The sequence below is a fragment of the Panthera leo genome, chromosome C2, assembly GCF_018350215.1.
Source record: "Panthera leo isolate Ple1 chromosome C2, P.leo_Ple1_pat1.1, whole genome shotgun sequence".
Taxonomy (NCBI): Eukaryota; Metazoa; Chordata; class Mammalia; order Carnivora; family Felidae; genus Panthera; species Panthera leo.
The window spans coordinates 81,307,142-81,319,839 of NC_056687.1; the positions used below are offsets into that span (position 1 = coordinate 81,307,142).

Here is a 12,698-nt window from a genome sequence, read left to right on the forward strand (position 1 = left end):
GAGAATAACTCCTTCATGCCTGAGACACCTGAGAAACTTAAGACTAAAGTATTGCATGTATATCCTTGTCCCAAATAGGCAAAGTCAAACAAGAGCCCACCATGTATCGGGAGGGGCCCCCTTATCAGAGACGAGGTTCCCTTCAGCTGTGGCAGTTCCTGGTTACCCTGCTTGATGACCCAGCAAATGCCCACTTCATTGCCTGGACGGGTCGTGGCATGGAGTTTAAGCTGATCGAACCTGAGGAGGTAAGCACTGGCTAGACTTGGATGATACTTGACCCACTGATGATGATGATGAAGATGATGATGATGGTGATGGTGACGGGTGCTCGTTTAGTTCTCCCTTGAGGCTTTTCACTATGTGAAATACACTCTTCCTTCTCATTCACGCTCTGACCTGGCCAATGGGCTTGGCAGTTCTTTTCCTATCGATAGGACAATTTACAGTTCAGGGACACGCAGGGGTCTCCACTGGAGAAAACACAAAAAGTATTAGTTAAACATCTGTATAATCTATAGAGTGAGGCCACAAAGACTTGCATTTAGATAACGTCTGTTTTCCATCTTGGAAAGTCTTTCTCAAGCGTTGTTTCGTGATACCAGCTTGTTTTGGTGTTGGTCCTTGCATGAGTCAGGCTACGTTTGAGGCTACACGGACACACTGTATGACATTTTGGTAACATAAGATGCAACTTCCCCACAGCATATTTCAAATGGCTCTAACCTAGACAAATAAAGTGATCAGAAATGGGTCAGTCTTATGAGCTTAGTTTTTTTTTTTTAAGCTTATCACATGGCATCACAATAGTTGAGAGGTGACCCCAACCCTTCATTATTTTAATAGACAAAGAAACATTATTACTGTCCTTTGCCCAGAACTGTTGACAGATAGGCCTACAGATAATACCAATACCATTTCTTCAATGGAGAAAATACACAAAATGCCTTTCCTGAATATCACATAACAAAGTGAACTAAATCATGGTTTCAGTTTGGCATATTCCAAAAGTGCTGATTTTAAATTTCTATTTGATTTAAAATCTAAAGAGATCATAAATGGGGGGGGGGGGGGAAACCCTGCCCTGAAGATCTTGACATATGCTTCTTTTGGTAGCATATACCTAGGCATTATATATTAAACCAGCAGAGCAGAAGTTGTCTTTGGGTTGGATTTAATCGAAATGGGAACAGTCCTATTGGAAGGCATTTGAGCAAGAACTACAGTTTTAGATGTTGTTTGATTAACACCAAGGCTCACTCAGCACACCAAGGGGATAGTTGGTCTGGGAGTTAACAGCAGGAAGTAACCACTTGGCACTTGGTTTAGAAAAAGAAGATGATCTGAAAGTTAAGATGAGAAAAGGAGACTATGTGGATTGGGAATTTATAAAGAATCCTGACTGATAGGACTGATAAGAAAGGCTTCATTGAAGGCAGTTATAAAAAGAAGCTGTATGGCGTTCCCTGTCTTGTATCATTTATGAAAATGGAAATGTGTCAACATCTATCGTAAACAGTTTCTGTTAAGACTCAGTCTCCCTTCAAAGCCAGAGTTTAGTACTACTGTGTTTTTCTAAGGTTTCTTCTGGGCTAAGTCATGTACAAATGGAGCCCTACTGGAGAGCCCCCCCACCCCACATCCTTTTCCTGATATCACAGCCAGGTTTATATGACGCTTGAGGAAAGCATGTTGCCTAGACTCACTGAGGCTTTTCGAAAGCAAATCTGTCATGTGGGCAGCCCTTATTGATTTATCTCATTTCACAAGCAGGAGCTTTTATTACTTTATTGCCACTGCCTCAGGCCTAAGCACAGGCTGTGCAGCTGCAGGTAAACCTGGTTATGACCCTTTATAAAGCTGTTATTGAATCTTCTGCTCTCCTACCAGTGGTAAAGACAACGATGAACAGATGGTAAAGGGCCCCTGCTTTCGTACTTAATAGGGAAACTAATATTAATCCAAAATGCTCATAAATGTCAAGTAGCCAGGTCGCACCAGAGGCCTGTGGTGGCCTTGCGCCTCCCTCGGCTGACTGGACAGCTTTGTTTCTTCAGGAAGTACTTCCTTCCACTCCACCTTGAAATCCCCCAGCATTCCCTGAACTCTGAATGTTCTATTCTCTGATGTTCTAGGACCGATTCTGTTCTGTGTGTGCACTGGGCCTCAGGACACACAGCCTGCAGCCTTGGTTTTCTTAACCTACTGGTTGTATAACTTTGGCCATCCCTACTCTTTGTTAAAGTCAGGAAGATACCAACTCCTCGAAAAGGCTGTAAGACGTTGTCATGGGGGGAGCTTGAAGGGTGAAGCGGAGGAGGAAGCTGTTTGGGACGTAATTGTAGGCAGCTGTGTGGCTGAGTAGTGCACTCTGGGTAATTATCCATAATATCCATTACACTGTGCATGGAAATTGTGGTTTTAGAACTGCGTTTTGGCAGGCCCCCTAATCAAATGTCTTTTGATAGTCATCCAGCTTAGCACCCTCTCAATTATGACTGACTCGGCTTTAATCTGGAGCCATTTTAACTGTGAATCTGCATTAATGAATATTTTGGGGGGTAGGGTTGTTTGTTGAACATGTGGCAGATAACTGATGCCATGGGGAGGTTTAAAAGGATGGGCTGCTAGAAAGAGCCGCTCCTTGTGCTGTGGCTTGCTCTCTCTTGAAAAGGGAGGAAAAGAAATGTGAGTCTTTTAACTCTTTCAGCCTCCGTCCTCAAGAGGCACGTTATCGAAGTAATGAATGGAAAAAATGAAAGAAAGAGCTGCTGACAAGCTATTACCTGCTCCCATTCCCCCAGAAATGGGGCAGCCCTCATTTCCAGCAGCCTTCAGTGTGCCGTATCATGCCTTACTGTGGAAGGAGCAGCCCTGGGGAGGGCTATTGAATCACAGGGCCCTGGCCCAAGAGGATGAGTCAGTAACTATGGCTACCAGAGCTGCTTCAAAGTCAGTGCATATGCACAACCTCTCTCCAGTAAGCTATTGCATATGCAAGTGACAGCAAGGAGAGGCCAAGGCTGAAGTTGGAGAATGTTCAAGAGTTGGTTTCCACCACTGAATACAGTAAGACGTTGAGGCTGGGCTTCTTTTGTAAGGCCCCCTGTGTCACTTGACGGCTCATAGTACTTCAAGGACAGCTTTATGGTGTCATTGCTTTTGAACAGGGTAGAAAGACCTGAATTGGTTTAGCAGGTTTCCCTTTTACCACTATTTCTTCCGGCTTAAAATGTTGTATCTTCTCTAACCAAGGGATGGATTTTTGCTTAATTGTGCCTTTTTGGCTATTTCAAAGATGGAGTTGAATGGGTGCAGTATGGGGAAAGGAGAGCCAGGGACATCGTGTTTGCCATAGGGGCGTGAGGCAAACAAATGGAAAGTTAACTTTCACATGGTCTGTTGCAAGGCAGAGAGGAATCATGGCTATTGAATTATTCTAATGTAATTAGGACAGACGCATTCTTCCTTGCTTATCAGATCATTTCTGATATTTTTTTAAAGGTCAGCTTAGAATCCTGACTTCAGAAGATGTTGCTTTCATTCTGCCCAAATACTTAAAGGAAATAACTTTAAGTGAAATGCGTTTTTTATGACCCACTTTCCCGTTTGCAGTCTTCCTACTTCCCATTTTGTGTGTAACATCTGGTTTTTTAAAGATCAAAGGAATACAGTTATTCTGTTTGTTTGTTTTTTTAAGTTTCCAAAAGCGATCTCAGATTTTCAAAACATGAACCCCTGGTTTACATACACTTAAAGACCTCTGAGGAGACTCATGTTTCTGGAGTTATTCTTCTCCTTGACCAGTCATCCTTACAGGTAGGGTTTGGATGTTGAGATACTTGAGAACAGAAGTTGCTTGGCTGTCCTGATGATTGGGAAAGTCTACTAGGAAGTTTTCTTGCTGTAAGGCTTCTTCGCCCCAAGCTCCGGTTACATCCCCATCACTGCACCTCAGGTGGCCTGGGTTGGGTATAATGCACTTCATAACTGTTTGGGAAGCCCTGTTAATTTTTCATTAAGTGGATAATGGTGCCGCATGTCTTAATGTCCATTCTGTAAGTCTGCTGGGAGCAGGGGATTGGATGGCAGTGGGCTGGAATGATCCGGTTCCCCCTTACTCCATGAGCTGCAGTAAGTAAACAGCTCCCAGCCCCTCGCCAATCTTATTAGAATTGAACTTTTGCTCTGCTGGCCCATTAGCAACTCACTAGTGTGTTTCTAATGTTTCAAGAATGACCACTCTAATTATTCCTTATTGACTGCTACAGAAGCCATAGCACTTAATGGCAACATGTTAATGGTCTATGGGTATTGGTCAATAATTCATATGTGGAGAAACACTAGAGAGCCTGCTTCCTCTGGGACCTTAGCCAAGCCCTCTGCAATCTTAAAGTGCTAGGATTCTTCCACCTCTAGATCTCACCTCTTAGCAGTTGTGACTAAATCATCACCTTTGTTGAACATCTGGTCTTGAGGGAATTAAGTGATTTTGCTTCCAGGTCAGGGAAATGGATCATTGACCAAAGCAGTCAAATTACAGAACTGGCTCTCCTGGGATTGGGAGAAAACCACCAGGCCCAGGGAATGAGTTTCCATTGCTCTCTGTCTTCCTGTCTCTTTAGGTTGCTCGGCGTTGGGGCATCCAGAAGAACCGGCCAGCCATGAACTATGACAAGCTCAGCCGTTCTCTACGCTATTACTACGAAAAGGGCATCATGCAGAAGGTGAGCAATGATGAGAGACACCTAGACCGCTCTGACCACTTTCAAAGAAAATGCCAAGGGCTTCCATAATAAGACTGTTTATAATGGCTGGGAGAAAATGTCAGCCTCATAAATGATTCTGCTGTAGGAAAAACAAACTTAAGATAAGAGTCAAATGAGATATAAAGAGCACTCTTAATGCTCTTGGGTACACAGAAACCAGAGGTTGCATGTGGAGCACACTATGGGAAAATTAGGCTCCTCTGCTTTATTTAAACTGCCTCTAATTACAAAAATGTCCAGAAACTTAGGCCAACTATTACATCCATAGTACATGAGTACATCAGGGAATCAACTTGAAGGTCTTTACTCCCATAAGTGCTGAGTTGAAATCTTTAGTTGTCAAAACACCTAGACCTCTAAATATCTTGATTTAATTCTTTTTTTAATATAATTTATTGTCAAATTGGCTTACATACAACACCCAGTGCTCATCCCAACAAGTGCCCTCCTCAATGCCCATCACTCATTTTCCTCTCTCCCCCACTCCCCCATTGACCTTCAGTTTGTTCTCTGTATTTAAGAGTCTCTTGTGATTTGCCTCCCTCCCTCCCTCTCTGTTTGTAACTATCTTTTTCCCCTTCCCCTTCCCCTCCCCCATGGTCTTCTGTTAAGTTTCTCAAGATCCACATATGAATGAAAACATATGGTATCTGTCTTTCTCTGACTGACTTATTTCACTCAGCATACTACCTTCCAGTTCCATCCACATTGCTGCCAATGGCATGATTTCATTTTTTCTCATTGCCAAGTAGTATTCTGTTGTAATATAAACCACATCTTCTTTATCCATTCATCAATTGATGGACATTTAGGCTCTTTCCACAATTTGGATATTGTTGAAAGCGCTGCTGTAAACATTGGGGTACATGTGCCCCTATGCATCAGCACTCCTGTATCCCTTGGGTAAATTCCTAGCATTGCTATTGCTGGATCATAGGGTAGTTCTATTTTTAATTTTTTGAGGAACCTCCACACTGTTTTCCAGAGCAGCTGCAGGTTTAATATTCTCAATAGTGTTAGAGGAATAAGGAAATCCTTTTTCTCTCTCCGAACCTATAGAAACTGGAACTCGAGTTAAAGACCCAAGGTTTATAAAATGGCAACAGAATCACCTGGTAGCAGGTTGTTTGCAGAATAAAGGATGAAGTGTATTTTGAGGAAGCCAGCACAAAATACTTATTGGGGTGGCCGGTGAGAGGACCACATTCTGAAAATCCTATGGATAGGCAGAAGATGGCAATGGCAGATCACTGGTTCATCATTCGTAGCCACCATATTTTATGCTGTGCTATAACCCAGACTCTAACATTTACACATCGCGGCAGTCTGGTGGTAGCCGATAAGATGCACTTGGCAGAAGCATATGGCCATTGCTGTTGAGAACCTGGCTATGCTGAAGCCAGGTTTATCTTTCTCGTGGGCAGGTGGTAATGTGACCCCATATTCCTCTCACCAGCTTAACAAATATTAAACAGCTTTTCATTGTCTTCTGGATAAAGACGTAAGGTAAAGATAAAAATAAAGTCTTACGGTATTTTAGTGCTTCATATAGACTATAAGGCTATTCCCAGTCTGGGCACCATCACCTAACATCTGTTTCCTTACCTGCATTTGACCTCTGTCACTTGCACAGCCATCTTCTTTTAATTAATGTAGTATTTGTTTACCAAAGAATACAGATCACATGCATGTAAGTCATCAAACATATTAAAAAATGAAAAAAAAAACACATTAAACTATCATCCTATTTAAGAATTAGAACATTCCTAGTCCCTTCATTGCCTGGCCAGCCAATAATCACCTTAATACTCCAAGAATCTGAAGTCCTTGGGTTGGGTCCCTTTCCTGCTTCCAGTGGCACCTACATGTATCTCTATCATGGCCCTTGTCTCTTTTTTCTAAGTTACTCACTACTTGTCAGTATCCCTCACAGGAGTGCAAGCTCCTTTGGGACAGGGCTGAGGGTTTCACTTCAGTGCTTGGCACAGCGTTGATAGAGACTCTAGGATGGGCAATCACTCTATTCTACTTCCCCTTTTTGTAAAGTGTGCAATTCAGTGGTTTTTTAATATATTCACAGTTGTGCAACCATCACCACAATCAATTTTAGAACATTTTATCACCCCAGAAAGAAACCCTAAACCCATTAGCAATCACTTTCCGCTTTCCCCCAAACTTTACACATACACATACTCCTCTCCCCCGCCACCATTTTAATGTTAATACTATCAGGTGGAATCCTAAATTCAGGAAGAAGAGCTGTTATTCCTTCGCTGTTTCCAACTCCAGATCCAATCTGGAACTTGAACTAGTTGTCCCTATGACTAGGTCCTTGTTTTTTAAGGAAGTAGAAGAGAACTTCATTTCTGAGAATAAAACAGGCAAAGAGTAAAGGAAGGCACAGGAATGAACTTGGATGGGTTCAGATCCTAACACTCCCATTTATTAGTTGTATGCTTTGTATTAACCTCCCAAAGACTCTATTCCCAATAAAAATGGAGATGAAAAATGTTGCAGCAATTTCACAGGGTAATTTATGGGAAAATGTTCCAGAGATGGTAATGCACTATCCAGTCAGTGTAAGGGATTTTTGTTGTATTGGTCACATGACCCATGAGTAAATGAGAACTAATTAAAGATGAATGATAGCATGCCCATGTGGGGAGAAATTTTAAAAAGCTATAGTCCCATACCCTCAATTTTTGAAAGGGAAAATTGAGGTTCACAGAGGTTAAGACTCATTAGTAACTGAACCAGGATAGGAAGCTATCAAGTCCTGGCCCCTGATCTTATGTTTCCACTATGCCCTCCTGCCTCACTCTTCTATATACATGTACTGGCTTTTGAGGGAGGGAATCCAAGATTTAGTGTAAATCTATAGCTTAAAAAATCTAAATAGGGATGATTAATTGTGTACATCTGCCACCCTTAAGTCTTGCTTTGGTGAAGATCCTAACTGCCCAGTTTCATACATAGCCCCTAACTCCTAGTGTTTAAGTTCCAAAGAGCGTTGGTGCAGACAGCCATGTTCTGGTGACTAGACAGAAGTATCACCATAAAATAAGTTTTTAGGCCTTATTAGGATAATTCTTTTTTTTTTAGTTTTATTTATTTATTTTCAGTAAGAAAGAGAGACAGCGTGAGTGTGGGAGAGGCAGAAAGGGAAAGAGAGAATCTTAGGCAGGTTCCATGCCCAGCGTTGAGCCCAACGTGTGGCTCAGTGCAGGGCTCGATCTCACGAGCTCATGACCTAAGCCAGAATCAAGAGTCGGACACTTTACTGCCTGAGCCACCCAGGCACCTGAGACCTATTAGGATAATTCTGTTACCTCTACAACCTGCCTCTGTAGCCACAGATTTGTTAAGCCCAAGATTTGGAAGCAAAGGCATATCTCTGCAATTAAAAAGAGATTTTATGTGGCGCCTGGTGGCTTAGTTGGTTAAGCGTCCGACTTCGGCTCAGGTCACGATCTCACAGTTCATGGGTTCCAGCCCCACACTGGGCTCTGTGCTGACAGGTTAAAGCCTAATGCCTGCTTTAGATTCTGTGTCTCCCATCTCTCTGCCCTTCCTCCACTCTCTCTCTCAAAAATAAATAAAGATTTTTAAAAATTCAAAAAAAGATTTTACAATCACAACAGAATGACTGAAGGGCAGGGTTAAACTCAATCTTCTGAATTTTTGAGCCTAAAATGTTTATTTTATCAGTAATTTTAGCTGCCTTCCCTTGCCCCTTTGCATTACCCAAGTGAAGCGCATTATCAGGTTTGATTTTGAGTGGTGTGTGTCTTCTTGTGCTGATGCTAAACAACCAGCAGAGAACAGGTGATCCCATTGACCTAGATGGCTCCTCGAACTGCATTGTGAGGCCTTTGAATCAAGACCTTTTGGTTCTAATAATCTTATCATGCATAAAATTCATTAAAAGGTAGTTAGCAGTTCTTCAGTGTAGCAGAACCATGGAATGCATAATGTAAAACCACAGGTAAGCCAAAAAGCAACTCTACTTGGCTTTAGGACAAATTTAAGTTCCCACGTAGGGTCTCTGATCAAATTCCTAGCCCTTCAGAATAACAAAGCTGTACTGTGAAGACTGTGAGCCTTGGAGGTAACGGAAAACGTGATCCCTGTGCTGCATTTAACCTTTCAATCCCCCTTGTAACACTAAGCACCAGCCTCATCGTAAGCTTTCTTCCTAGGTAAATGAGTATAACACAGTGAGAATTCTCTAAAAGAACTTATCTAGGGGAGCCTAGGTGGCTGCGTCAGTTAAGCGTCCGACTCTTGATTTTGGCTCAGGTCTCCATCTCATGGTTCCTGATTTAGAGCCTCATGTCCGGCTCTGCACAACAGCGTGGAGCCCACTTGGGATTCTCTCTCTGTCCCTTCCCAACTCACGCACACTCAGTCTCTCCCTCTCTCTCAAAATAAATAAATAAACTTAAAAAATTGTTTTTTTTTTTAATTTTTTAACGTTTATTTATTTTTGAGACAGAGAGAGACAGAGCATGAATGGGGGAGGGGCAGAGAGAGAGGGAGACACAGAATCGGAAGCAGGCTCCAGGCTCTGAGCCATCAGCCCAGAGCCCTATGCGGGGCTCGAACCCACGGACCGCGAGATTGTGACCTGAGCCGAAGTCAGACGCTCAACCGACTGAGCCACCCAGGCGCCCCTTAAAAAATTGTTTAAATAAAAGCCTTGGGGTTCCTGGGTGGCTCAGTCAGTTAAGCATCCGACTCTGGATTTTGGCTCAGGTCATGATCTCACAGGTTCATGGGATCCAGCCTCACGCCAGGCTCTGCAGCGCAGAGCCTGCTTGGGATTCTCTCTCTCCCTCTCCCTCTCTCAAAAACAAATTAAAAAGCATTTAAAAAATTAAAATAAAAGAGCCTATCAAATAAATAAAATAGCCTATCTAGTGTGATCTTGAAATTCGGGTATCTTCTTTTTCAAGTGCCGAGCTGTGGTGTCAACACAACGCTTGGCAGCTAACAGGTCCCCAAGATTGATCAAAGTAAATCTGAATGATTTGGACAATCAACTACTAATGAGCCTCCTTTGGTCCCTGGCTCCTTGAGAACTTGATGACGTTCAGTTATCTCATTATCTTACCCTTGGTTCCCATCCTCCCCGCCCCCCCATGCCCTGTTCCGGCTGGGCCTTATAAAGCATGTTTTCTCTCTCAGGTGGCTGGGGAGCGATACGTCTATAAATTTGTCTGTGACCCGGATGCCCTTTTCTCCATGGCCTTCCCTGACAACCAGCGTCCATTCCTGAAGGCAGAGTCTGAGTGTCACCTCAACGAGGAGGATACCCTGCCACTGACCCACTTTGAAGACAACCCGGCTTACCTCCTGGACGTGGATCGCTGCAGCAGCCTCCCCTATGCCGAGGGCTTTGCTTACTAAGTTTCTGAGCGGCTAAGCGGCCAAACCCTAGAGCTAGCAGTTCCCATTCAGGCAAATGAGGGCAGTGGTTTTGTTTGTGTTTTTGGCTGTTCCTAAAGCTTGCCCTTTGAGTATTATCTGGAGAACTCAAGCTGTCTCTGGATTGGCACCCTTAAAGACCGATACCTTGGCTGGGGAGTGGGGACAGGGAGGGGCAGAGAAACCACCAAAAGGCTGGTGCCTCAGCTCTGACCCTGACAAGGTTTCTGGGAAGAGATTGAAACGGAGCCTCCTTCCCATGGACAATATATGCAAAGCAATACCTTGTTCAGGTTAGTGCCCACAAACCAGGATGGATTGTGTGACAATCTGCATTGATCACGGACTACTAATTGCCTTTACGTAGAAGGGCTCTGATTTGCACAATTTATTGAACAAGAAATGACAAACCTGTAGAAGAGTAGGTAGGCTACGAAGTCGGGGAGGCTCAAACCATGAAGGGTTAAAAATAGATCTTAAAATCTGGAGAGTTCTTCTAGCTCAATCTGAAATGTTTCCCCCTTGGTCTAGAAAGAAGGATGGGGGCGGGGGGGAAGTCAGAACAGCTGTTACCCACTCCATGGTTCTCAAATAATAAACCATTGCTACTCTTGGGAACCTTCTAGCCATGTGGTCACCAAGTAGAACAAGCCCCCTTTCTCTTCCCAGTCACACGGCCGTGTGTGGATGGCTTTCATTTCAGAAGGGTGATTTACACTTTTGACAGTATTTTGTTTTGCTTTGATTCGGGGGATTGTTTTGTTTTGGTGGTTGTTTTGGAAAAACAGTTTATAAACTGATTTTTGTAGTTTTGGTATTTAAAGCAAAAAAAAAAACAAACCTTTTGGTAACTGCGCACTGCGTCCTTTAGCAGGGCGGTGCCGACCGATGAAGACGCTGCAGCTTGAAAGGGGCTTTGCTGGGGGCTTGCCCTTAGCAGTGTCCAAGCCCACTTTATTGCCTGCTTTGTGCTTTCTGCACCAGACAGCCTGACAGAACATTTGCACCTGAGTTGTACATTTTTGAGGTGTGCAGGGCAGCCTGGACACCCCGCTGAGATTCTATGTGTATAGTTCCCCGCGTTCTCTAACACGCCCTCTCTGGAAAGCATATGTACATAATACATATCATGTCCATTTGAAACCTGGCCACCTGGTGGGAACCCTGGGGGTTTCTCCCTGGGCGTGACTGATGACAATTTCCATTTCATTCGTCTGTTTTGTTTCTTTTTTTTTTTTTTCCTTTAATCCTTGGACTTTAAACCCTGCATATGATTCGATAGGGTTTCAGATGTACGTGTGACACTGACAGGTAAAAACAGTGCTAGCGTTTTAGTTTCTTGCCACCTTCAAAAAAAAAAAGCTATTCGGATTGCTGTATTATATTGGAAAAGTTTTAAACAACCCAGCTAAAGCTATGTGAAAGTTGGCCTCGAAGTAGAGGAAAAGTTCTTAGGAGGTGGTGGTACCTTGCTACCTGCCCTGCTGGTAGGATTCCGTGCTCCCCGCGGCACTCAGCACGTCAGGAACGACTGCTGTTCTTCACACGGGGAAGACCGTGCCGACACGGTGAGCGGAAGAAACAGGCTTTGATTTGTTTTCCTACGAATGGGGTGCGCTACCGTCTCAAACAGTCCCCCTTAAGACCAGCAGCATGTCTGTGAAGAGGGTCCTAGGGATAAGGGGGTGCGTTTTACAGCTCTGAAAACAGGAGGTTTTCCTCTATTGGAAGCTAATTAGCCCACAAAGGTATTGAACCTCTAGCTTGGGCCTTAATTAGCATTGTACTCTAATCAAAGGACTCTTTCCAAACCATATTTATAGCTCTCTAACCTCCACATAGTCTATATATAGATGCATATTTTACCCCCAGCTGGCTAGAGATTTATTTGTTGTAAATGCTGTATAGGATTTGTTTTTTCTTTCTTTACTTATCCTGGTTTGGGTTTTCTTTTTTTGATGAATTTACGCTGTCTTAGCAAGTATGAAAATAACCCTCTGTAGCCCGAGCTCCCCTCTCCCCGGCTGTAACTGCGTGGCCTGTGCTATCACGGGACCTAGGATGGCGGCATCACCGTTGCATTCCCATCGGACTCATGCACCTCCCGGATGGTTTTGGTTTTTTTATTTGTTTTCTTGTTTTATTTTTGCTTCTTTTCCAGAGTGTGGAAAGTCTACAGTGCAGAAAGGCTTTAACCTGCCAGTTGATTTGAAATACTTTCCCCTGCGCAGGGCCGTATGCATCCTGCCAAGCTGCGTTATATTCTGTACTGTGTACAATAAAGAAGTTTGCTTTCAGTTTACCGAGTGCCTGAAACCTGCCTCTTTCTTGCCCTCGGTGGTCTAATTTTTTTTTTTTTAATTCATTTATCTATTTTGAGAGAGTTCAGTGAAGGGGTAGAGAGAAAGGGAGAGAGAGAATCCCAAGCAGGCTCCACACCAGCAGCACTGAGCCGGACACAGGACTCAAACACGAGAACTGGGAGATCGTGACCTGAGCCAA

At 43.5% G+C, this 12,698-nt stretch overlaps 1 protein-coding gene across 2 annotated transcripts in view; it reads left to right on the forward strand.

Annotated features, from left to right (window-relative positions):
* Positions 1–12,498, forward strand: part of ETV5 (ETS variant transcription factor 5) — a 60,812-nt gene extending 48,314 nt beyond the window's left edge. For both annotated transcript variants that reach the window (XM_042956046.1, XM_042956047.1), the window contains exons 11-13: positions 79–248; positions 4,626–4,727; positions 9,957–12,498. In XM_042956046.1, coding sequence (XP_042811980.1) covers positions 79–248; positions 4,626–4,727; positions 9,957–10,178 — 494 coding nt within the window. In that variant the 3' untranslated portion in view covers positions 10,179–12,498. The remainder of the gene's footprint in view (positions 1–78; positions 249–4,625; positions 4,728–9,956) is intronic.
* The last annotated feature ends 200 nt before the right edge of the window (positions 12,499–12,698 follow it).